At 41.1% G+C, this 22,439-nt stretch overlaps 1 protein-coding gene across 1 annotated transcript; it reads left to right on the top strand.

The window, feature by feature from the left end:
• Positions 1-3,572: 3,572 nt before the first annotated feature.
• On the top strand, positions 3,573-5,880 carry LOC104404506 (phosphoprotein associated with glycosphingolipid-enriched microdomains 1-like). Its single transcript, XM_010012951.1, has 2 exons — positions 3,573-3,626; positions 5,467-5,880. Exons 1-2 carry the CDS (start codon positions 3,579-3,581, stop codon positions 5,815-5,817), a joined length of 399 nt encoding a protein of 132 aa, XP_010011253.1. The 5' UTR covers positions 3,573-3,578; the 3' UTR covers positions 5,818-5,880.
• Positions 5,881-22,439: the final 16,559 nt, after the last annotated feature.

Raw genomic sequence — 22,439 nt, 5'->3', positions numbered from 1 at the left:
TATAGAATATAGAATATAGAATATATAAATATATTATCTGGACTCTACAGTTCTTACAAGTAATGAGCTTGTTAAGCAAGAAATTAAGATGTAATTGTCAACAATAACCCACCACCGCTCCCCCCTCCCAAATTCAGGCCATATGTAATTTCTAATTAAACTTTTAGAGAAACAGCTTTCCATAACGGTGACATTTTTCCTACCAGGTGTGAAAAGACTTGCAGAAAATAATTGTATTTCCCAGGCACCAATACAAAGGAAAAGCGTATGAGCTCTGTAGCTCCCCAGCACACCATGTATACAGTGTCAGTAACTGCATGGAGTGGGAATTGATTAAAATGGTTCAGGTTTTGAAGGATTAATCAAGAGATGACACATGCAGGCCCCTAAGTGCCAGAAAAAAGGTGTTTGTCTAATTAAAATTTATTCAGAGCTAAAGCCATCCTGAGTTAAAGCTTCGGCAGCATCAGATCATTCCCACGTTCACTGCTAGGTACATGCATTATGCATCGAAGCGTGTTCCTGTCCTGTCCTTGAGAGCTACAGCTGCAGCAGAGTTGGAAATGGTAATTGATGGAATATATAAATGTCATTATTGTTGGCATTGTGTGGAGAGGTGGTTGTGGGATTGTTTTTCTGTTGTGATGATGATAATTTTTCCCTCTATTTTGCTGCTTCCAACAATGCAGAGCAATGCCTGTTATTTCCAGTGTGGCAACCAAAAGCAAGATGTTTATGGAAATGTATGTTATATTGATAACTCTTTTAGTTAAACAGACTCTAGAGGTGTCTCTTTTTGCTTCCTCTTTTGTGAGTCCGCTTAGCTGCTCTGCTTAACATTACATCCATATCCCAAACTTTTTCAACCTTCTGCCCTGACTCTGCTGAAGAGAGTAGGTTGGGCATAAGTTGTGGGAGTCCTTCTCCCCACAATTAGGCTTTGCTTTAGAAGGGCACAAAGAAGGGACAGGCAGGGAGCCTGTTTGGGCAACTGAGACTTGTACCTGCTAACAGAGAGAGAACAGACCATGTCCAAGCTGTTTCAGTCTCACCTTGTATGAGGGCAGCCAAGATGATCCCCAGCCCATGCCAGTTCCTGAAGCACACTCACTTGGAAGAGAGCTAGGTGGATCAAGCCGGGAAAGTTCTGAAAAGGATAAATAATCATTTCCAGAGCCAAATGTGCAAAATGGGTGAAAAATAATCTAACTTGGTTATTGGCCATGACCCAACCAAATCCTTTGGAAGGTTTTGGTGAAGCAAGACACTGTTAATAGCACAAGGCTCTTATAGGCTTCTGTCACCTGGAAAAACTTGGACATAGTTCTAATAAAGCTAGAGAGGCAGAATAGTTTTTCTGTAGTTCTTCCTTCTTTGTTCAAAAAAGGAAGTATGGATCTCCTTTTTCACCCAAGTCTTTCCAGAGTGAGCAGTGGTAGAAATGCTCTCCATGTGTACATCTGGCTGCTGCCATCTGATTTCAGACTTGTGCAGCTTGAGGATGGGCAAAGCATCCCTTACAGATGCACCAGAGGAGAATGGTCTTCTTGTTCTAGTGCCCGAGTCTGGAGCAGCAGCTGAGCCAAAGAGCGAAAATCAAGTGCTGTTGAAGAACAAAAAAAAAGTGGAAGGCAAATAAGGACACATGCTTGTTTGTGTTGCTGTGTTGAGGCTTGAAGCATAATTTATAACATTGCTAGGTACAAAATGTTTAGGAGCAAATTTGGTTTTTTCAGTTTGCAGAATGACAATATCCTTCAAAATTGATGTGTCACAGCTTTCACATTTAGAAGAAAGAACTCTGGGTCCCAAGGAAACAAGAACAGGACTGCCAGCACCCTGGGGTATTTGTCAATACTTGAGTGGGAAACTGTAGGAGAGGTCCTGACACGTGGTGCTTATAGACAAACTGATGAGAGAAAGTAATTTCTGAATAATTTTGCAAGCACATGTTTGTTCTAATGTGTGAGGATGAAATTAGTAACTTACTCCTCAAGACAAAATATATCCTGCAAATAAAGACTAAACTGAGCTCCTGTAGTGAAGCAGAAAAGGCCAGAATCCGTTTGAACTTCTCCTTTTTATCTTTCTTTTTTTATTGTGAGTAAACAAACCACAATTTAAAGAGTGCATTCTCCAGACATTGATAAAGAAGCAAGGGAGTTGTTAGGTGGGAGGGAAACCTCCTGGGGAGCAGCACAGAGACTTCAGTGTGCTTTGGGTTAGGGTCTTCATCACAAGTGCCCCAGGCGTTTGAAGTTTGGTATTTACCAGAAGTAAAAACAACAAGAAAAATGGAAGTAGGAAAGAATCTGTTGTAATGAGCCTCTGTGGGGAAAAAGGAAAAAAAAAGATCTTGTGTGCCTAGTACGTGCCTGGAAGCGGTATTTAATTGACTGTGCTAAGAATAGCTCTGCTTCTCCACCTTGGTCTGCACTGGAGGAATTCTGAAGTATTTTAGGTGGAGAATCCGTATGAAACGCCAAAATATATCCCTTTAGAAACAGTGCTTGAAGGCTCCCTCTGAATCACTGTGTAGCAGGAGTCCAGCAAAGCCTTCTCGCCCCAGGGAGGAGGAATCACGTGGGCACTCCGATGAAGCAAGGGTCTTTGTTGCCATAAAGGTCATAAGACATTTTTCATAAGAGCAAAATCCTTTTCCCCCAGTGTTTCATAGCCTAGTTTCTACATGGCACTTTACATGCTTAAAGTCAGACTTGATACCAAACCAAACCCTCCACCCTTTAGGAACTTTGAAATGTGAACTGGATCCAGGCAGACGCTTGGAGGGTTGAGCTGCCCATCTCACCGTGGGTTGCAGCAGGCCTTTTCTGTGTTTGCAGTCTGAGCAGTTCTGAGGTGGTGCTGCCATGCACCTCTACATGTCTGCAGTGCATCTGCCCCAGGAGGGTGCTGAGACAAGTGGCACAGGTTGCCCAGAGAAGCTGTGGCTGCCCGGTCCCTGGAAGTGTTCAAGGCCAGCTCGGGCGGGGCTTGAAGCAACCTGCTCTAGTGGAAGGTGTGCTGTAGGGGAAGTTGTCCCTGCCCTTGTCAGGGTAGTTGGAACTAGATGATCTTTAAGGTCCCTTCCAACCCAAACCATTCTGTGATCTGTGCACAGCTGCAGCATTTCCTGTGGGAGGAGGAGACAGCACCTCCCTTTCAGCACTTCAAGGATCCAGTGATTGATAATAGTTGTCAGGAAGGTGCCAGGTTTGTTCTTGTCATCTAAAAGCATATGTGGAAGGCCAACTAGCATGTCACAACAGCTGACTTTTAATAGTTCAAAAGCCTTTGCAGAGTTTGTATTAACAATTACATTATTTTTACCCTTTTCAGGTCAGAACAAGAGCAGATACATTAAAAAGCTCTAGTAACTCCAGGGCTGTTATCTCCAGAGATGCACTCTGGATATTAGAGATATTCACTATGTAAAATGGAACAAATGAGCAAATGACTATAAAATATAGTGTATTGATTGTAATGGGAAGGCTTTATTATAGGTTTCACACTGTTGATTGGTAATGAGCCTTTTCTTTCTTTCTTCCCTTCTTCCTTTTTTACAGAGGCATAGTTCAATGTCTTACAAGTCTCGAGAGGAAGATCCATCTCTTACAGAAGATGAGGTAGGTTTCTTGCACAAAATCCAATAACCAACTAGAGACCTTTTTTCAGGCAGAAATTAGCGTAAGATATGCATGATTAAGCAGGATCTAAGAAAGGTGAAATTTGTCTGAAGGAAAAATGAAAGCCAAAGTTTCTCTGCACAGAGTTTATGCTGCCACATTCCTAAAATCAGTATTGTAGCATATGGCTGTATCAGGCCAATGAGTTAAAAACTGGTGCTAGAAAATACCAGGAGGCCACAATTAGCTGATCATTGATCAGCTGATTCTTGATTTGGATGACAAGCTTTATTTAAAAATAATCAGGAGCCTTTTGAAACATGCTCCACCTTCCCTCACAAAGTATATGGGGCTCTGGGAAATAAACAGAAGCACAATAAAAGCACTGAAACATAAACTGTCAGTAAAATAATTTGAGGAGATTGAAACAAAGATAGAAAAGTTAAACAGAAATGAGGTTGCTTGTGATCATCTCCAATAGACCAATGCAGTTTACAAAAATGTTTCTGGACATAAGAGTAAACACAAACTTGGCAATGAGCTGAGCAAGCTAATGCTTTCTGCTGGGTGAAGCGTTCCCAGACATTATGAATTAATTGATCCTTGAACTGGATTGCTGGAGAGGGTTAAGTATGGATGGGCAGAAAAATCATTTCTGTTGTTTGGTTGGCTAAAAACAGTAAAAAGTAAGAAGTATTGCCATCTACAATTGGATGTCTCTATTAAAAAAATCCCAAAAATACAGGATTAACAGAAGTGATCTGTTTCATCTGCATCTGTCAGTGGTGCTTAATGGCAATGGATGTTTTCATGCCAATCTACTGTTTTAATTGCATTGATACCAATCCAGAGTGGCCTTGCATGCTCAGGAAAGACTTTATATGTAAGAAAAGAGCTATGTTGCTATTGCGATGTTAGGTAGCAGAGAAGCAGCACAGGGAATTTCATCCATCTGCCCTGTACAGGGGGTGGTATCCACTCAGACTGGGTGTCAAGGGAGGCTCCCTGTGCTCAATGCCAGCCCTGGTGAGCCCTGAGCACAGAGAGGGACATGTGTGGACACGGGCTTCTCCTTCACCTCTTCATTAAATGCCACCTCTGTGCACTTGTTTAAGCATACCACCTCCTCAGAGACTTCATCTCCCTCTCTTGTGTTCATGGTAGCTGAAAGGTTTCAATCTCTAGTCTTAAGTGCTGATATGCAGTGAGAGAGATGCAGCTTTTCTCTGTAGGCAGTTTAGTCAATGGAACAGACTTTGTGTTTCAAGATCAGCACTGACTATTTCCTATGTTCTGGTGTAATTTATCTCCTGATTTTTAATGTTCTCTTCACATGATGCCTCTTTGTTCCTGCCTATAAACACAAGTAACTACTCTCCTGTTGGGGTCTCTAAAAGTAGCCGCTACCATTAAAATTAATAATAATTTTTAAACCTCCAAGGATCAGACAGCATCCTTCTCCTACATTATAGCAGCTAAACCTGATCATCCCTTTGGCAGCTGGCTGCAGGACCATAGCAAAAGTTGCAAGAGCTCATGCTCATAAAGCCATTCCCTTTTGTCCCACGTCTAATGTACCTGCAAGGGATTTATGTTCAACTAATTTTGACATTTATAAATATCTTTTCTTGTTTGAAAGAAAATCAGTGTGTAAACACGTGCCAGAAATAAAAGGATTTGTAAGAAATATTTTTTTTCTTTTTGTAAGAAAGGATATGTTTTTATTAGAAGATCCTGTTTTCTTTGTAAGTAACTGACATCCTTGTGGTGGAAGGGATACAAACTGGCACACAAGCTTTACACCATGCTTAAATACTTAGCACGTGTCTCCTTTTCCTAGATCTCAGCCATGTACTCATCAGTGAGTAAGCCGGGACAGGCCCTCAAGGCACTGGATTCTCCTTACACCTGTATTCAAGAAATTGCATCTCAGAGGTCCCCGTCCATTTGCAGTGGCCTCTATGCAAGTGTGAAGGACTTTGAGAACACCCTAAATACTACCACTGTGCCTCAGTCAGCGGACAGACCAAACGGAGAGCTGGAGCCTGACTATGAAGCGATCCAGTCAGTGAGCCAAGAAGAAGACAGGACCTTGTCTGTGCCTAACACAAACCACTCTGCTCTTTCAGGAGAGAATGACTATGAGAGCATAGGGGACTTGCAGCACCACAGGGATTTCACCAGGCTTTAACTGCTCCAGCAGGCAGATTTCTCTGCTGGTATTTTCAAAGGAACATGTGAAACATGGAGAGGGAAATTCTTCTCCCTTTGAGGAACAAAGCGAAGTAGAGAACAAAAGTTGTGAAGAAACAATGTATGTTTCAGCCAGGGTGTGATACCCGCTAGGTTATTCTGGGTGGTGGATAGAGGCTCACGGTAAAGGGTACGTCAGGTCAGAATGATGACCGGGACAGCATAAAGGCTTCCTTGTTTTTAGCTCCAAGACAGCCAGAATTTGGGAAGGAGTGCCATGCTTGTTGTCCTGATAGGACTACATACCAAAAAGACTGCCTTTACACAAAGCTAGCTTTTCATTTTATGTCATTTTCTTCAAAGTGTTTTTCAAGCATCATTTTCATTCAAGTTTGGGCACACAACATTGAGCAAATCATGGATCATTGTACCTCAACTCAGACTTACTTTGCAGGGCTGGGGAAGGCATGCTCACTTCTGTGTCTTTTTGGGGGCTCTGTTCACATTCATTGCAACTAAAGTGCAAACAACAGTACTTCAGAAGGGACCTACTCCAAATGTACTTGAATGAATTCTGTCGGCTTTTTTTTGTATGTCAAGGGCTGCAGAATGTGACTTGCAATACTTGAGATGTGTACTGGTATTTTTAGGTGGGTTTGTGTTTGATTATTTGTGAAATACCACTTTAAAATGGTAAGTGACACCCTTAATATTCTTGCTGTGTTCCCCTCACATGCACACATATACCTGTGTAAACACACAGCAGACAACCGTCATGTTGCAAAAAGTTGTGCAAATGAATGCATTGGTATAATGTTTAGTCTAATCTTAATAGTGTCGAGTCATTTTTTGAATACTTTTGCCCTTTTTTAAGACTTAAAATATTTTAATATGTTTGTCTAGTTTATTATGTAGGAAGATCTACATACTGTGGTCAGAGTGGATTAGATTTTTTATTTTTACAACAGGTTTTTCATCTTCGAAGTGTTTGTAGATTAACTTACTGTGTTATGTAGTGGAGGAACCCCATTCTTTTGGCTTAATTTGTTTATTTCCTTTAATTTCTATTTTCCTATTTCAGAAGTGTGTAAATGAACAACTGCCTTTGTTGTTGCTGTTGTTGTCTTCAGCTGGGATGTGGAACATGTTTTGCTGTTTTTAAGCTTAAAATAGTGGAGTCCATGAACTGCCAGAGGGCAAAAGAGAGGCAGAAGGGACAGTGGGACTTAGTCTGGGGCAGCCAGTGGTCCTCCTTGTTCCTCTGCTAAAAGGAGCAGGAGGCCAACCAAGAACTCCTTGGGGCTCTGACAAGCAGTTTGAAAACCACTGGCTTTGCGAGGATACCAAGTTATTCTGTTACTGTTAAAAGCAAAGTACAGAGCTTGGATGAAATAAGTAGGTACTGGGTTCATAATTTTGTTTTCTTCAAGAACAGTACAATGACAACAAGTCACTGGGACAACTTGTTAACCATATGCCATTGTGGCCAAGAAGGCAAATGGTATCCTGGGGTGCATTCAGAGGAGTGTGGCCTGCAGGTCGATGGAGGTGATCCTTCCCCTCTACTCAGCCCTGGTGTATTGTGTCCAGCTCTGGGCTCCCCAGTTCAAGAAAGACGAAGGAGAGGGTCCAGCAGAGGGCCACCCCATGATTAGGGGTCTGGAGCATCTCTCCTGTGAAGAAAGTCTGAGAGAGCTGGGCCTGTTCAGCCTGGAGAAGAGACAAACGTCCCTGAGAAGGGATCTTACCAATGCACACAAATGCCTAAAGGGTGGATGTCAAGAGGATGGGGCCAGACTCTTTTCAGTGGTGCCCAGGTAATGGGCAAAGGGCACAAACTGAAACACAGGAAGTTCTTTCTGAATATGAGGAAAAACTTCTTTATTCTGAGGGTGTCAGAGCACGGGAACAGGCTGTCCAGAGAGGTTGTGCAGTCTCCTTCTCTGGAGATACTCAAAACCTATCTGGGCACGATCCTGCACAGCTTGCTCTAGGTGAACCTGCTTTAGCAGCGGGGCTGGACCAGATGATCTCCAGAGGTCCCTTTCAACCCCAACCATTGTGTGATTCTGTGAATGAGTAGTGCAATAGTACAAGAATGACCCAACAGTAGAGAACTGGCAATGTGTGATATGCATTTGTACAGTTATGTGTACACATGTGCATATATCCCCATGTAAATATGCATACATGTGTAATTTGGACCCAAGTATAAATTATAGTCCAAACTTGGTAACAATCACATGCATTCACATACTTAATATCTGGCATCTGCTTGAAGAGTAGTCTATTTTTAATTTGAAATAAACAGTACATAAACTGAAGTTGGCTTATTCCATAGTAGCCAAAAGAGGTTTCATTTCAGCTCACTTGGTACTGGGTTTTGGTATACCAGATTGAGTCCTTCTCAGATCACTAGCCAGCACTCAATATCACTTGGTACTGTAGAGAGCAAACACAGATCTGGTTATGCACGTTTATTAGAAATAGCTTCATAACTGAAAGCAGTGTACTGATTTATGGGCTTTGCCTGTAAGTAGTATGACTCTCAGAAGCAGTGCAAGTGTGCAGTCAAACTCTGCCCAAGGGGTGGTTGAAGCTGTGTGGATCCTGACCTCATGCAACAGCACAGCACACTTGATCTATGACTCTCTGCCTTTGAGGAGAAGCAGTTCAGACCAGTCTACATCCATCTTGTTCTTGACCATGCTGCCACGCTTCCACAGCTGCAGCAAATCCTCTGCTTCCACTTCGTTACAGTGCTTTTGAAAGCTGACTTTGGTCTTCCTTTCTGGAGTTTTTCCCTCAAAAAAGTTTCTATTTCTGTTCCCTTGAATGTGAATTCATGAAGTTCACCTTTGACTGTTCTCTTCTACTTTACACTGTTTAAGGCCAAAGATAAGATACACCATGTTTCAGAAGATCTGTTGTGCGAAGTCTGGAGAATTTCTGAAGTCTTTAACTGTGTGTTTGCTGTCTGTTCCTTGCTCAGGGGTACGGGTTTATATATGTAGTCCTCAGTCTGAGTCCTGCAATGTAGTGGCAGGCATACCTCAACTCCTGAAATTCCCAAATACATCTCAAGATGTAATTAGCCCAGAGGTTATACCTTAAGGATTGTCTTACTTGTTACATGGATGACTGCTTTTGGAGAAGCAGTAGCAACAAGAGGTTTGTCAGGATCACCAGATTAAGACCAGTTTAAAGAAAAGAGAGAATTCCAGTTAACAATAGCAAAGAATAACACTGAAGTCTTGACTGTAAAATTTTAAGGTGCAAAAGAAGAAAATCAAACATCAGTCCAGAAGTGCCCTCGTCGAGATCAGCAAGTTAGAGAAAGGAGGAGGGCTGCCCAGCCATTCTTCGTGTCTTTTAGAGCAGGATCAAGAGTGTTGGTTTGGAGGAAGGGACATGAGACTCGATTTCTTCCTTCCTTCCTTTCCCCTGTTCTAAGAGCTGCTCCTTGAGAGCCCCAGATTTCCCTATTTCACAGTGAAACTCCTCCCCCTCTCTTTTTGCTTGTTTCTATTTTTAACCTGTCTCATGCAGCCTTATACTGGGAGCTGGTTCTATCTCTGCAGTCCTGTGATGCTGGCACATTCCTTCCCATTTAAATGACTCAGGCTGGTCACAACCTCTTCATCATCCACCAGACCCTCAGCCTGATAGGGAAGGAGCTCAGATTTTTGGACTGCTGCTTGAGGGATGTGTACCTGCCCTCAGCCATTGAGACCCCGCACACATCCAGCTCCTGAGAGCTGCAAAAAGGAATTGCTCTCCTGAACAAGGATGCATAGGGGAGTCTGTAACTCCCCTACACTATCCATTATATAGTCTAATGCTAAAGAAAAATGTTTTCCAAGGTTCTTATGTGAATAATTACATCTCTTGACTAAGAATCAAGCTTACAGTTTAGTTCCCTCTTCCTAGAAGTCAGATCTGTTCCTGTATGGCTGTTGCCAATGCTTCCTTTTCAATAATACATTGGATAGATTTTTCTGACAATAATCCCCAAATAGATGAATCCGACTGTAAAGAAAAGGGAGTCCCTTCTGCTTGTCTCCTCATTACTGTAGTTTCCTCTTTCACTATATCCCTAAATAAAATGTCAGCATCCAAAATAAGGTATTTATTGCCTGGTGATCTTCTCTGGGGAAGTTTCAGAGTCTATTTCTTTGCCTTCATTTTTAAGCACAACTATATAATAAGATCTGACATCAAATTGCCACAGTAAGGCCAAGAGAAGCTGTAATGTGTGCATAACTGCACTGGTGAAAATGTCTTTTCTGATTTCCTTCTGGAAACAGGTAGAAATAGGAAATGCAGTTTGGACATCTCTCTCATGAATCTGTGTCTCCTGTGGGAGTTGTTCTCACCACATACCTAAACCACATACCTACACCAGTGCTAACCCCATCCATAAACCAGTCACCCTTTCCTACCATGATGAGTGCAGAACTGCTTTCTCAGTCACAGAAATTCTTTACAGATACCTGTAGCATAGGTGTGTACCTAATTACCACAGTTAGATCAGCTATAGTGCCTTTTTCACTAAGTAGCTAGTACTTCCATACACCTTTCCACACTGTGCTAGTTTAACTCAAAGGGACAACCCCAATTTTTACTTGTTTAAGTTGAAAACTGCTTTATAGAGACACAATAAAGGTATTGGACCTCAATTGGCCCTACAATAGCAATAGTCTCTTGCAAACATCCTCCAAAAAGCCCATTAAGGTAGCTATGATGACTAAGCTTTGCAATAAGAATTATCAGTCTCCTTTTGAAGAACCTAGTTTTTTGAACAATGAGCTTTCAGGGAGGTGGTGGTCTTCGTTCATGTCAACTGTGAACAATTAGTTGCTTTGGTCTTTCTGTTACTATCAGTTGCAGGCTTGCTTACATGTAGCAGGATTCATGGGGAGAGGGATGAGTAGGTGTGGGGATTCATATTCATGAGTCACCCAGAGCTAGACCATTCCCACTGCCTTGTTCTCTAAGCCCTCTCTATGGTGCCCTCAGGGAATCCATCCTGCAGGGATTCTTCTGGGCTGTGCGCTTCTCCGTGGCTCCCTGAACAGTTCCTGTCCACTTGATCACAGTTCTGCTCAATGCTGATCACAGTGCTCTCTGTTCAACCTTTCAATGGTGCTTTTATAAGGTTCTGGATAAATGGTTTCAATGTGCTTTCAGGAAGCTGACGTGTAAAGCTGTGACGCAGAGTGCTCTCTAGTATTGTCTGCTTCCCAGAACTTAGTGTTAACTGTGTTACACTGACTACAAAAGGTTGGCAGCGCTGCCCTGTCTCTTACTCATCCCACATGCTACCAGAATGTAGTCACCAACGTAACAAGCCTAGGTTGGGCCACAGGTGTTTAAAAGCAGCCAGTTCAGGCCAAGTGCCTTGACTTGAAAGCAGTGAGAGACATGACTCTCATCTGTGCAGCATGGGATTGGAAACACCGTAGAGCCCAGCTCGAGGACTTTTTGCTGTCTCCTATTGTTCATATATAGTTGTTTGCAATATGACTGTAAGAAATCTGTTTCTGCAACAAACATTTCCATTTGGGCCACACTCCAATGGGAGGCATTTGCTGTTAGGCAAATTACCAGTTATTTCAGACAAGTGTTATTTATTTAGGTTGGAACATGCCTGAATAAGATTGTCATGTGCCTCACAAGTAACTCGATGTGTGTAGTCTGTTGCAAAACAGGAGACTGCAGAGAGATACTCAGCCAGACATGCTCCTATGGTGATGTGCTGAAGACATTCAAGGCATTCAAGGGCAGGTTTCTTCCTGGGATCTGGGAGCGTAATTGCTGTTAATATGATGTCATAGCCTGGTGCTGAAGTTGATTTGTAGCATCTCTTTTGAGCAAATTTCAGCCTCAAAAAAAAAAAAAAAAAGTATTTTATATGGTTTTCCAGCTAGCAACTTAAGTTGGGGAGTATGCTAAAGATAAATGCTATGGATGGAACATCATAGATAAAAGCACAGGGCTCCCCTTCATAAAGGAGAGAGAACCCCTTTTGGATGGGTCAGTATGAAAGATCCCAGGGTTACAAAAAGTATTAAACAATAGAAGTATTAAATTAATTGCCTGTGTGGTAATTTTCCAGGAATGCATTAGGGTATCACGTGCACTAGACACTGTTCTTTTCCTGTGGACAACAGAGAGATGAAAGCTTATTTGTAATACAAGGTTCCGATTGCTTAATTGATAAAATTTACTTTAGATGTAAGCCAAAGGTCAGCAAGAGTGTCTGCACAATGTGGATACATATATTTAAGTTAACTCTAAATGATCCAGCTCAGGTGTTGTAAGCGGAATCACTAGAACAATTTAATGCCCTACTTGGTCTGACCCACTCACATAGCTAACTCCAGCACCCTGATTTGTATTACATACCCATTGGCCTGTGCCCAGTCTAAAAATAATATTAAACTTCCAGTTCTGTTTTTTCAAGCTGTGAGATTTTGTTTCTGGAGGTCTTTGGTTTCAAACTGGCCAGAATGACAGTCACTACAAACATAATAGCGAAGTGCCTATAAATAAAGATGCTTCTGTTAAGATGCTCACTGTTGCTGCGTAGCAACTTGTCTACTGTATGTGGTACTCTCTTGCCATACACATTCCTAAACACTGGCTTTCATTTGTTATGTTCATTTATGGTTACATTAGCATAGTCTGACAAGGTTTCTGTCTCTCCAAATAAATTGTCTAATTTTAATGAGCATATATTTGTTACAGAAAATATAAAATGAGATTCTTTTTTCAGGTTAGGGGGCAGCTATGTTATTTCTTACAGTTTAGTATAATGCAACAATCTGCTTAGATGATTTACAAAGTGTGTAAGTATCACTTGACTTCAAAATGCTTCATTCGAGATTTCAGGATGCCTCCCATTCACTACCAGACAATGTTACCAACTCTTGTCATTTCAATCTTGTAATATTGGGAAGGGGATTTTAAACCTTACTCATCTTGTTAAAAAAAAAAAAAAAGGAAAGACTATGCTGGTATCTACAGAGACTCACATTTTAACTTTCAGCATCGGTTGGATTTGGACTACCCTCTTATTTATGAACTGCTCCTCCCTTCCTCATCAGCCATCACCATCAAAGCATCTCTTTTTTCCTTGATGAAATACGACAGTTGCCCAAAGAGGACAGAAACTGTGCCACATCACACTTCTGAATGGAACCTTTTTAATGTGCCTGTGAGATTTAGGAGCCTGGACTTAAGTCAGATATTTTGTGGAAATTTCCTCCTGTCTTGCAGACTTCTGTGGGGGTCTTCACTTCTTTCAAGGCAAGAAATTCTGTAGCTTGCAAGCACTCAACTGACGTGGAAAGATGTATGTAAGAAGTGAAACGGTACAATGTTTAAATGTGTTAGTAAAAAAAACCCTAAAAGCACAAGAACCTTCTTTCTCCCATGTCTGAGGATACTGGAATTTGGTCTTTATCTCTGAGGCTATTTGAGAATGGTCACGTAACCAGTCTCCTCAGAACATCCTACCATCAGACAAGTCTTTGAATGAGCATCTGGATCACTCTGGTGGCTCCTGAGTTTCTACACGTACCATCTTCATGAATTCCAGCAGGGCCTGTCTCTACTCTGTGGCAATGACTGCTCAGGAATAGCCCTTTGCTTCCCAATCCTGACCCTTTTACTTAAGAAAAAGGGATGTGAGCTGTGTCTCCTCAGTCTGACTAGTCTTCCTTGGTGAAAGTGTGATGATAGCCCAGGAAAGAGGGCAAGACAGGGATAGCCTACTGCAGCAGCTGGGAAGAGAGAGGTAAAAGGAACAATTGCACTTCACCCATATCACAGACTACCTGTTTAGAAATGTTTTTATGGTAAAAGAGGTTACAGTTAAGGGTCAAGTTGCCAAGAATCTCACCGGAGATGGATGGAATTGTTTATTCTTCTCAGTATTCCCTGTACCCATAGAGGCAGGGACAAGTCCTCTCTGCCCCACCATGATGCAGTTTGCTGGTCTTTTATCAAGCCTCCACATCAACAGAAATGGAATTAATTAATAAATTCTAAATATATGGTTTCGTTCTATCATAAACCCTAAAACAACAAATGTAGATGCACTAATGTTATTACCATGTGCAGATCTGGACTTGCACAGATGGTTTTTAGCAAAAACAAACAAACAAACAAAAAAAAACTCCTACCTTTTTTTGAAGAGGATTACTTGCGTGAGACAAGGGTGCAGGATTGGACCCTAAGAGAGTTTAGAAGACGTTTTGTTTTGGTGCTAGGTATTTTTGTTTATATTTTCAGTGAAAAATACTTTCCTTTATGTTAGTGAATTGATATAACTTCTATAGGAACAATAAAAAAATGGTCTGATATATGGTTAATTATCTCTAATAGCTATTACTAAAATCATGCCTCTGTAGGAGTCACTTTAAATTGGGTGCTATATGAGCTTCAGCATTATATTGCTTTATATATGGAACATTGCATACTTAAAACATAGTGGATAAATATTTGTAGTTACAGACACTTTCATTTATTTTATCCATTGTTTTATAATGGAAAAAGTATTTATTACTGGAATGGTTTTCCAGCAATGTTCTTTTACATAATGTTCTCGCACAAAGTGTGTTTCTGAACAACCATTTGATTCCCTGGTTGCTGATGCAGATCTGCAAAACACCCTCAAACCACTATGAGCTTCTGAAATGAGAGGATTAGAACTGTCTCTGGCTATCTTAGTGTGAATACAGTTAAATGTCCTGTGTAGTTCAGATCTGTAGGCAGTGAGAGCAGTTCAAAGAAATGACTGTACTATATAAAGCTGGAGTCAGTGCATGCAGACTTCTGAGATGGCACTAGCTGAGGCTTGTTTGCTACATGATGGGTTATTTGGCTTGCTACCTGTTTGAAATCAATATAGTTTTATTAACACTGCTGCAGACACTGAAATACTGTAGTTTTGCAAAATGTATGTTCCTTAAATTGTAGCTTGACTGTAATTGCAGGGCTTATCCTACTGTTAGAGAAGTTCAGATCTAACACTAAATTGCATTTTGTAAATTGATAAATGCCATGCAATTCCTCTCAACATTTTGTAGTAGTATACACAAGTTGATGTAATTTAGTCATACCGTTATTCCAAGAATCTTCATGTGATGTTTCTGGCCAATTCAGCTTTTGGCTGCTGAAAGCACAGTAGGTAATTATGGTTATTTACTGTAAATGTAGATAAGTTTTATGTAAATATGTCAGGGGGAAAAAATGCTACATAAACATATGAGGCAGTTACCTAAAAGTAAAAACATAGGTCAGTAATATAAAATACTGGTTTTATTTATGTACAGTAGTATCCTAATATTTACTTGTTTATATGCAGAAAAAAAATCTGAAGAAACTGTACTGTATTCTCTGAAAGCTTTCAAAAGGGGCTCTGCCTTTTTCTCTGGTTAATATATTTGCAAATAGCTTTTGATCTTATTGGAAGTATATGTAAATTATGTCAAATGGGAAAATATTACATTGCAATGAAATTAGTTTAATTCAAAAATCCTGGCAAAATTCATTGGATTGAAATCTCTATATAAATTCAATAGCCAGGCAGAATAAAACACAATAAATAAGCTTTGTCTTTTGGTTTATTGTCTTTGGGGTTTTTTTAATCTGCGCCTTTTTTTGTTGTTTTCTTAACAAATATTTTATCCAGTCCTTGTAGTCACTTCTTCCTGCAGGTTTTTGAATCTGCATTATTTGATAGACTTCTGTTTGTTCTGTGCATTTTGTACTGATTTTATTATCTGATAAGAACTATTAAGTCTTCTTTGTGTTATATAGCATCTTACTCCTCCCAAAGCCACAATCCCATTAAGATTCAAGCATGAACAAAACAGCACTAATATTAAGTCACTTAAAGCAGGAACTTCCATGCATACAGTGGCACTATATGCTCTTTAATGCAGGTAAGTATGTTTGATTGGAGCCTTTGAAAGTTGTGCAGCTTTCAGCAATTTTAAAGGGCTGCAATTACCAGCCTTATGGATTATCCTCTGAAATTGCCATGGCATTTGATTCCTTTTTCTTTGCTAAAGATGCTCTCCAGCTAAGGTTCCCCAGCCACTTGCTGCACTGTCAATGGCAAGACTAATTTGTGCAGAAATATTTTGAGAGCATCCTGAAGCATTTCAGAGGCCGCTGAGTTATGACCGCAGCTGAGTATTGTAACACAGGTTCTGCATATAAGTCTAAGACAAGGAAATGTCACCTTTTAAGAGTGACACTGGAGCAAGACTTCTTTGTACTTTAAAGCATGAGGCTGAATTGGTACCTAGCCTGCTGGGACTTGCATTCTCTATGAACTGCACCTTCCTCCTCATTATCTTTAATTACAGATAAAAGAAGAGCAGCCTTATCCATTTAATACTGAGTAGTTACTGATTAACAGGTTCCTGGAAAATTGACGGTGTAGCCATGGATTAGTTATGCTGGGGTGAGAGGCTGAAAAAATTGAGACCACTAGGCAAATACTGTATGTTCACTGTGAAGGTGATGGCTCTTTAATGTTTAATCTGGGTGAGTATATTTTAATAGTCAAAAATAAAAAGTTATAGATCTAATAGGGAACATATAAAACCAAAGAAAAAATAATGTGAAAAATCATTCAGGATCTGATAGTTTAAAGGAAGATTGTGTTTTACTGAACATTTGCTTATGGACCAAGGAACTACAAAATATGTAATTTGGTGTGATTTTTTTATGAAGTAACTGCTGAGTATTACCCAATACAGGCTGTTCTTCTGAAAAATGCATGCATTATTATTACTGAGAGAACTGTAGCACTCTTCATTCCGAACAGTTGCTATCAGCCATAAACCAGTTCTATTACAATGGCTAGGCTTCAGGTTTGAGACCAACCACACAGAGCTGTAAGTGTGGCTGGTTGAAGTATTGGACAGTGTGCCCATATTCTGGCTAATCACGTAGCTGCATGCACGCACTTGGGAATAGAAAGTACGAGCATCTTTGTTCTCCACTGATCTTTGACATCACTTGAAAGTAAAGCTTTAACCTAAAGGGAGCTTGGTATGCAATCGAGAGTATACTGCAGTGACACCTGGTGTTTAAAATAGAATTATTCCCTGTGAAGCGTGACTGTCAATGTACTTGTAATTGGGTACACATTCACTCAAAGACTCAGAGTTCACCCGGTGTTCATGGAGCATAGCAGTATATTGAACTAGAAAGAGTCAGAGCTGAAGAGTGGCTTGACAGTACTTGGTAGAAAATACCTGACAGATTTGTTACAAAAGCCCAACTTTGCAGTGGCATGATCTTTCATGAATGGCTGTTCTTCCTAGAACTCTAGCTGAGTGCTTCTCTACCGCTACTTCTCAGCCAGTTATTACACAAATGACATTGACCCTTCCTATAATTCACACAACTGGAATTTCTGTGCAGCCTTTGTGGAAGGACAGATAGGCAAGAACTGCCATTTCAGGCAGAAATCAGGGATCCCATGTGTGTCATTGTGCTAGAAAGCCTATCAGAGCTCTAACAGATACTTCTGAAATAGTCTCAGCTAAAGAGTTTGTTGACCAAAGTAGTCAAGATCTGCATATTTACAGGTGTGACTGAAATGGAATGTAAATCCTGTCATCACTTAACTCAGCAGCAGAACCACCCTTGGGCTGTTTCTGGGTTAGAGGGCTACATGATTGGACAGTGTCGCTATATTCCTCACAGTTTACCTATCCCTGCTTTCACTTTCTATATGCTTCCTTTTTATGCTTCCTGTCTGAGTTTTGCCAGGAGCTCCTTGTTCACCCATGAAGGCCTCCTGGCATTTTTGCCTGACTTCCTGCTCCTTAGGATGCACCACTCCTGACCTTGGAGGAGATGAGGCTTGTATATCAATCAGCTCTTCCCTCCAGGGCCTTATCCCATTGGACTCCTTCAAGCAGAGCTCATCCAGCCACCTCATTCACCAAATAAGGGAATTCTTGTGGAAAAGTAGTATTGTGACCTTATTTTCAATTCCTTCATCTTTAATTGCTTGATCAGGTGTTTCTGTGACAGTTTCTGTGGGTTTTTTTCCCCACAGAAACTTTCTCAGTGAGTTTTAAGCATAAAAGTAGCAAGGTGTGTGTGAAGGTATTTGTGAATGTAAAATTTTTTTTCCCCTCCAGATTTTGCAGCCTAGGTAACATTTAAAGGTTTAATACATGATTGAAAGATGATGATTACCACATGTCTGTGACATGTCTGTAGGTGATGCTATAAAGACTGCTAAGTGGAAAGGTAAGATGACAAGGATCCTGTCCTTTGTAACTTGCAACTAAAATACTCACTGGGGAGATGAGTGGGATTAAAGTCCATTCTCCCTTGTTCATTGTAATAGGATCATTATGATACTCTGGACAGTGAGATTAATTTTTTCCCATGGTTTCTAAATCCTTGCTAGGTCCTCCTGGGTACATCTACAGTGCTCTCCAATACATGTGGTGTCTAGAGCCTCCTAGCTCAGACCCAATCTGATTTTGCAGCCCATGGTACCAGAACATACAGTCGGCTCTGGCAAACAGTTTAACATCCTCTGAGCTGCCCCAGCACAGCCCCAGCTTTGGTCCTGCAGATCTAGCACCAAGCCCCAGCTAACGAGCCTCCCTGGAGCAAAGCAAGCCAGTGCAGATGGAGTTGGTATGTCTGTGGTTTGGCCACAAACTTGATAATTGCCACACTTAAGGGAGGTAATTAGGTGGTTTTATTTGTTTAATTATGTGTGTGCATGTGTGTCAAGGGAGAGGGGAGAAGACAGAGAATCACAGGTTTGATATCACATAACTTCCATTTTCAAAACTTTTCTTATGCACTTTTCCACTTTGAATTGTCTGAGCAATGGTCTACAGTGAGTATTGTTAGAAAACTCAAGATTGCATGAAAATGGGGAATAGTCTCCCACCCTGAGAAATATTTCTGGTTGGTTGTGGTCAGTTCAGTGTTGTTCACAGAAGACAGTTTGGAAGCAGAGAACTCTACCACTAGAAATGCGTGAGCTGGAGGCAACACAGTCATGAGATTCTACAGCAGTAGAAACCCCATACATGAAGGGAAGACGGCCTGGGGGTTTTCCTGCACCTTTCAGTCATATATATTACAAAATTAAAACCAGCATCACTATTCTGGTGTCTGAGGTGGCTGTAGAGGCATGTCATTAATAAATAAAGTAATTTTAGGTTAGTCTAAAAAATCTTCGAAATATAAATTATTCCTTTTTGGACCCAAGCTGAGCAACTTGCCATTTGCTTTCGAAGAACCAACCAACCAACAAAAAAAAACCAACCCAAACTTTAACATTTATAGAGGATACTTGTGAGGATATTACAGTCCTAGATGGTTAGCACAAAAGAAGAGTTGAGTGACTGGGACCCTTGTACCACTAATGGAACTAGGTACCACCAGGGAGTCTCAAACGGGCAATGTACTGAGAAAAAACTGCTTGAGGTAGTCAGTGAGGAACATAGAGCACAATAAAAAGGGTTTGTCAGCCCCTTTCAGGGACCAAAGATAGCGGATACTTCCTGGTAGTCACCTTTCACAGACACAGACCATTCCGGTTTGTTCTGACAGCTTGTATCTTGAAACCTGTATGTGAAGTGAGATGACAACAACTATTTGTAGCATGAAAAAATAAGCCTGAATAAATACTTAGCACATATTCTGTTCTGGGGAAGTGCAAGTAAGAACTTCTTTAGAGACTAAGCAACCATGACTGCATCCATATGGGAGCACATGTATTTTCAGTTAAAAATGTCTTTATCTGTGCACCCTTGCCCTCCTGGCAAATCTGCGTAAATCCAACACTTTAAAACACGTGTCATCTCCATTACAGTATATTAAGAAATGTAAAGTGCTATATAACTCTTAAGAGTGCATTCAGAATTGATTTAGAGGAGTGCTTGAACTCATTTGAGATTAAGATCTGGTCAGGCCAGGATACCCCTCATCAGTGTCAGTGAAGTCCAGATTTCCCTCTAGTGTTTCAGAACTAACAACAGAAACTGCAGATTGCGGGACTTGTCTCCAGCGATACATGTGCAATTTTCATACTGCAGGAAGTAGAAAGCTGCAGCACTGACAGCCAGGCATGTCAAATAGTGCCATTGGAAGTGTAGTTAATTCATGATGAAGTTGATTCACCTGGTCCTCTGTAAAGTACATTTTCAACAGAGGAAAAAGAATGAGAATGCTATCACATCATGATGGGTTCTTGCTACTGCTACACTTATTCTTAGTGGCCAGAGAGGACAGTTTGAGGTAAAAGAATGAACTACAGGAATTTTCTTCAGACAGAGTCAGACTTTGCCTAAATTTGCTTGATTTTTTTTTTTTTAGTGCACTTTCACTGAGGGGAGCTGCTAACCCAGCGATTCCTGTTCTTGGCTTGAGAGATCCAGTTTGGCAGACTTTAGCTATGTTAGTCTGGGGGCTAGAGCCAAAGGATGACTTAGTACCAAAAATCACCCAAAATCTGGAAGTGCAATCCAGACTGCTGCTGTTTAGCAGCTGCTTGGTCAGCCTTAGAAATACATAAATTCACTACATATTCCCTTATATGACCTGCAAGTCCTCTGAGTACTTGCTTGCACACCAACTGGACCATCCCAGGAGTACTCTAAGTAACCAGGTGTCTGATTTAATTATGTTCCTATTCTGAGGGCACTGGTCCAGCAGTCATGGTCTGAGCACGCCTAGTGCAACTCTGTGTTACGGATTTGAGCATAAAACCAGCCACAGGCATATTCAGAGAAGGTGGGATGTTTTCTGGTTAAATGCTAGGCAAGGTGTGCTCTATTCCCAGGCAAAGAGGCTTTAAACTCACCTCCCTGCCTCTGTAAAAGTTCCAGCCACTGGGTTACCTGACATAAGAGAATGTTTTACCTTTCCTGTTGAAACAGGGCCATGTTATTACATCCAGCTTGTGGATTTGACACAGAAAGGCTAGCCAGTAACAGCTGTTGCATGTTTGCCTTTCCTCACCACACTAAAAAGTGTTCTGTCTTTCTTAGGCAGCTGAAAGCCCTTGGTGTGATTGGCTCTAGATCCATTAACAGTCTCCACAGGGTCACAGACTTGAAATGCTCTTCTTAGTGTGCTCCTGAGGTTCCTATCACCCTTGTTCTGTAAGTTTTGGGGCCTTCACATAGCTTTCCTCATGCACTAGAAAGGTACCTTGGCTATTTAGTTCATGAACTGCACTCCATGTTGGGGCAGAAATAAAAGCTTGCTATCAAGCTGCAAATAATTCCCTAACCTATTTTTGTACCTAATAAACAGATTCTGTACCAAAAGATGAAAAGAGAGACAACCCCCAGAGTCCATGGTCTTGGACAGCTTTAATGTACTTACTATTCATACAACATACATCTGCTTGTAGTAACATCCACTAGTGAACAACTTCTGGTCCTGCTCATTTTATTGTGAGCAATATTAGTGCTACAAGGGATGTAGCCCTCACACCACCGAGACCAAAAGAAAGCATGCATCCCAAAGACAATTTTGGACCAGCATGGCCATCAAGGGAGGTTGCCAAGTCTTCTGTTCCTAAAGGGGAAAAGCTGGGTACTGCAGGGTACAAGGAACTATTGTTTGTGCCTGATGGGGTGGAAGTGTTGGGAAGGGAAGGAAAAGGACAAGAGACAGAACACGGTCAGGATTAATTTTAATTTCTAAGATTCTAAAGCTGAATTTACAATTAAAATTATCTGCCAGAACTTGAGTTTTGGCAGATATGCAGGGCGGCAAGCACCCTCCATACAGATGTCTCAGAGTTCTGGGAGGTTTTAAGTTCAAAACAGTGACTTCAGCATTCAATAGCCCTGGCAAGCGTTAAGAGGAAAGCTTTGGCATGTGTTAAGCACGTCAAAAACAGGGGGAGGGGGACGGGGACTGCTGCCAAAAGCTCTCCGTTTCAAACTTCAGTTTCTCTCAGAAACTCCATTTCTATTGCTGTTCATTACAGCTGCTATTCCTACACCTGGAAAAAGAAAAGACAAAGGACAGGGAGAGGATGAAGCTCTTTGTTTTGAACAACTGTTCACCTCTTGCATTCTCACCCCATGGGTTCTGGCGGTACATTAGAAAGTGAAATAATTATTAACTAGGCTTCCCAACTTGAGTTTGGTTTAGGCAGCAACGAAGCCTTTTTTGGCAATTGGGCTTAATGTAGAAACTGAAAACAATGCTCAGTGTTTCTTAAAAACAAACAATGTTCTTACTGTTTGTTAAGGGTGGCTTGGTTTGGGATGGTGGGGTTTTTTTTGTCCTCTGGTGCTATTTTGAGTTCTAGCATGTCTATTGTACACAGGCTGGAGCGCTCGCTCTGGTTGTTTACAACAATTCCCTCGTGTTGCCAGGCTTTTCTTCTATGAAGTGTAATTGTGTAGGCAACATACAAAACAAGCTGCAGTGTAAATAAACTGAATACGCGTGAGAAGTGTTGGCTCAGCACCCCTCAAAATTGTCCATAGCCCTGAACAAGTCATGAAGAGCATGAAACACAACAAGTCAAAAGCACCATAAGTACTTACTTGGATTCAGCGTTAAAGGGTTGTTTTATTTGCGCAAATATGG

Source organism: Nestor notabilis, unplaced genomic scaffold, assembly GCF_000696875.1.
Source record: "Nestor notabilis isolate BGI_N333 unplaced genomic scaffold, ASM69687v1 scaffold13014, whole genome shotgun sequence".
Taxonomy (NCBI): Eukaryota; Metazoa; Chordata; class Aves; order Psittaciformes; family Psittacidae; genus Nestor; species Nestor notabilis.
The sequence above is the reverse complement of the archived record's forward strand: the minus strand, read 5'-3'. Positions and strand labels throughout refer to the sequence as shown.

Excerpts from the sequence above, each read along its gene's own strand:
- LOC104404506 (XM_010012951.1), top strand. The coding sequence starts at position 3,579 with ATGTCTTACAAGTCTCGAGAGGAAGATCCATCTCTTACAGAAGATGAG. Across the intron at positions 3,627-5,466 it reads CATCTCTTACAGAAGATGAG|ATCTCAGCCATGTACTCATC; the intron begins GTAGGTTTCTTG and ends TCCTTTTCCTAG.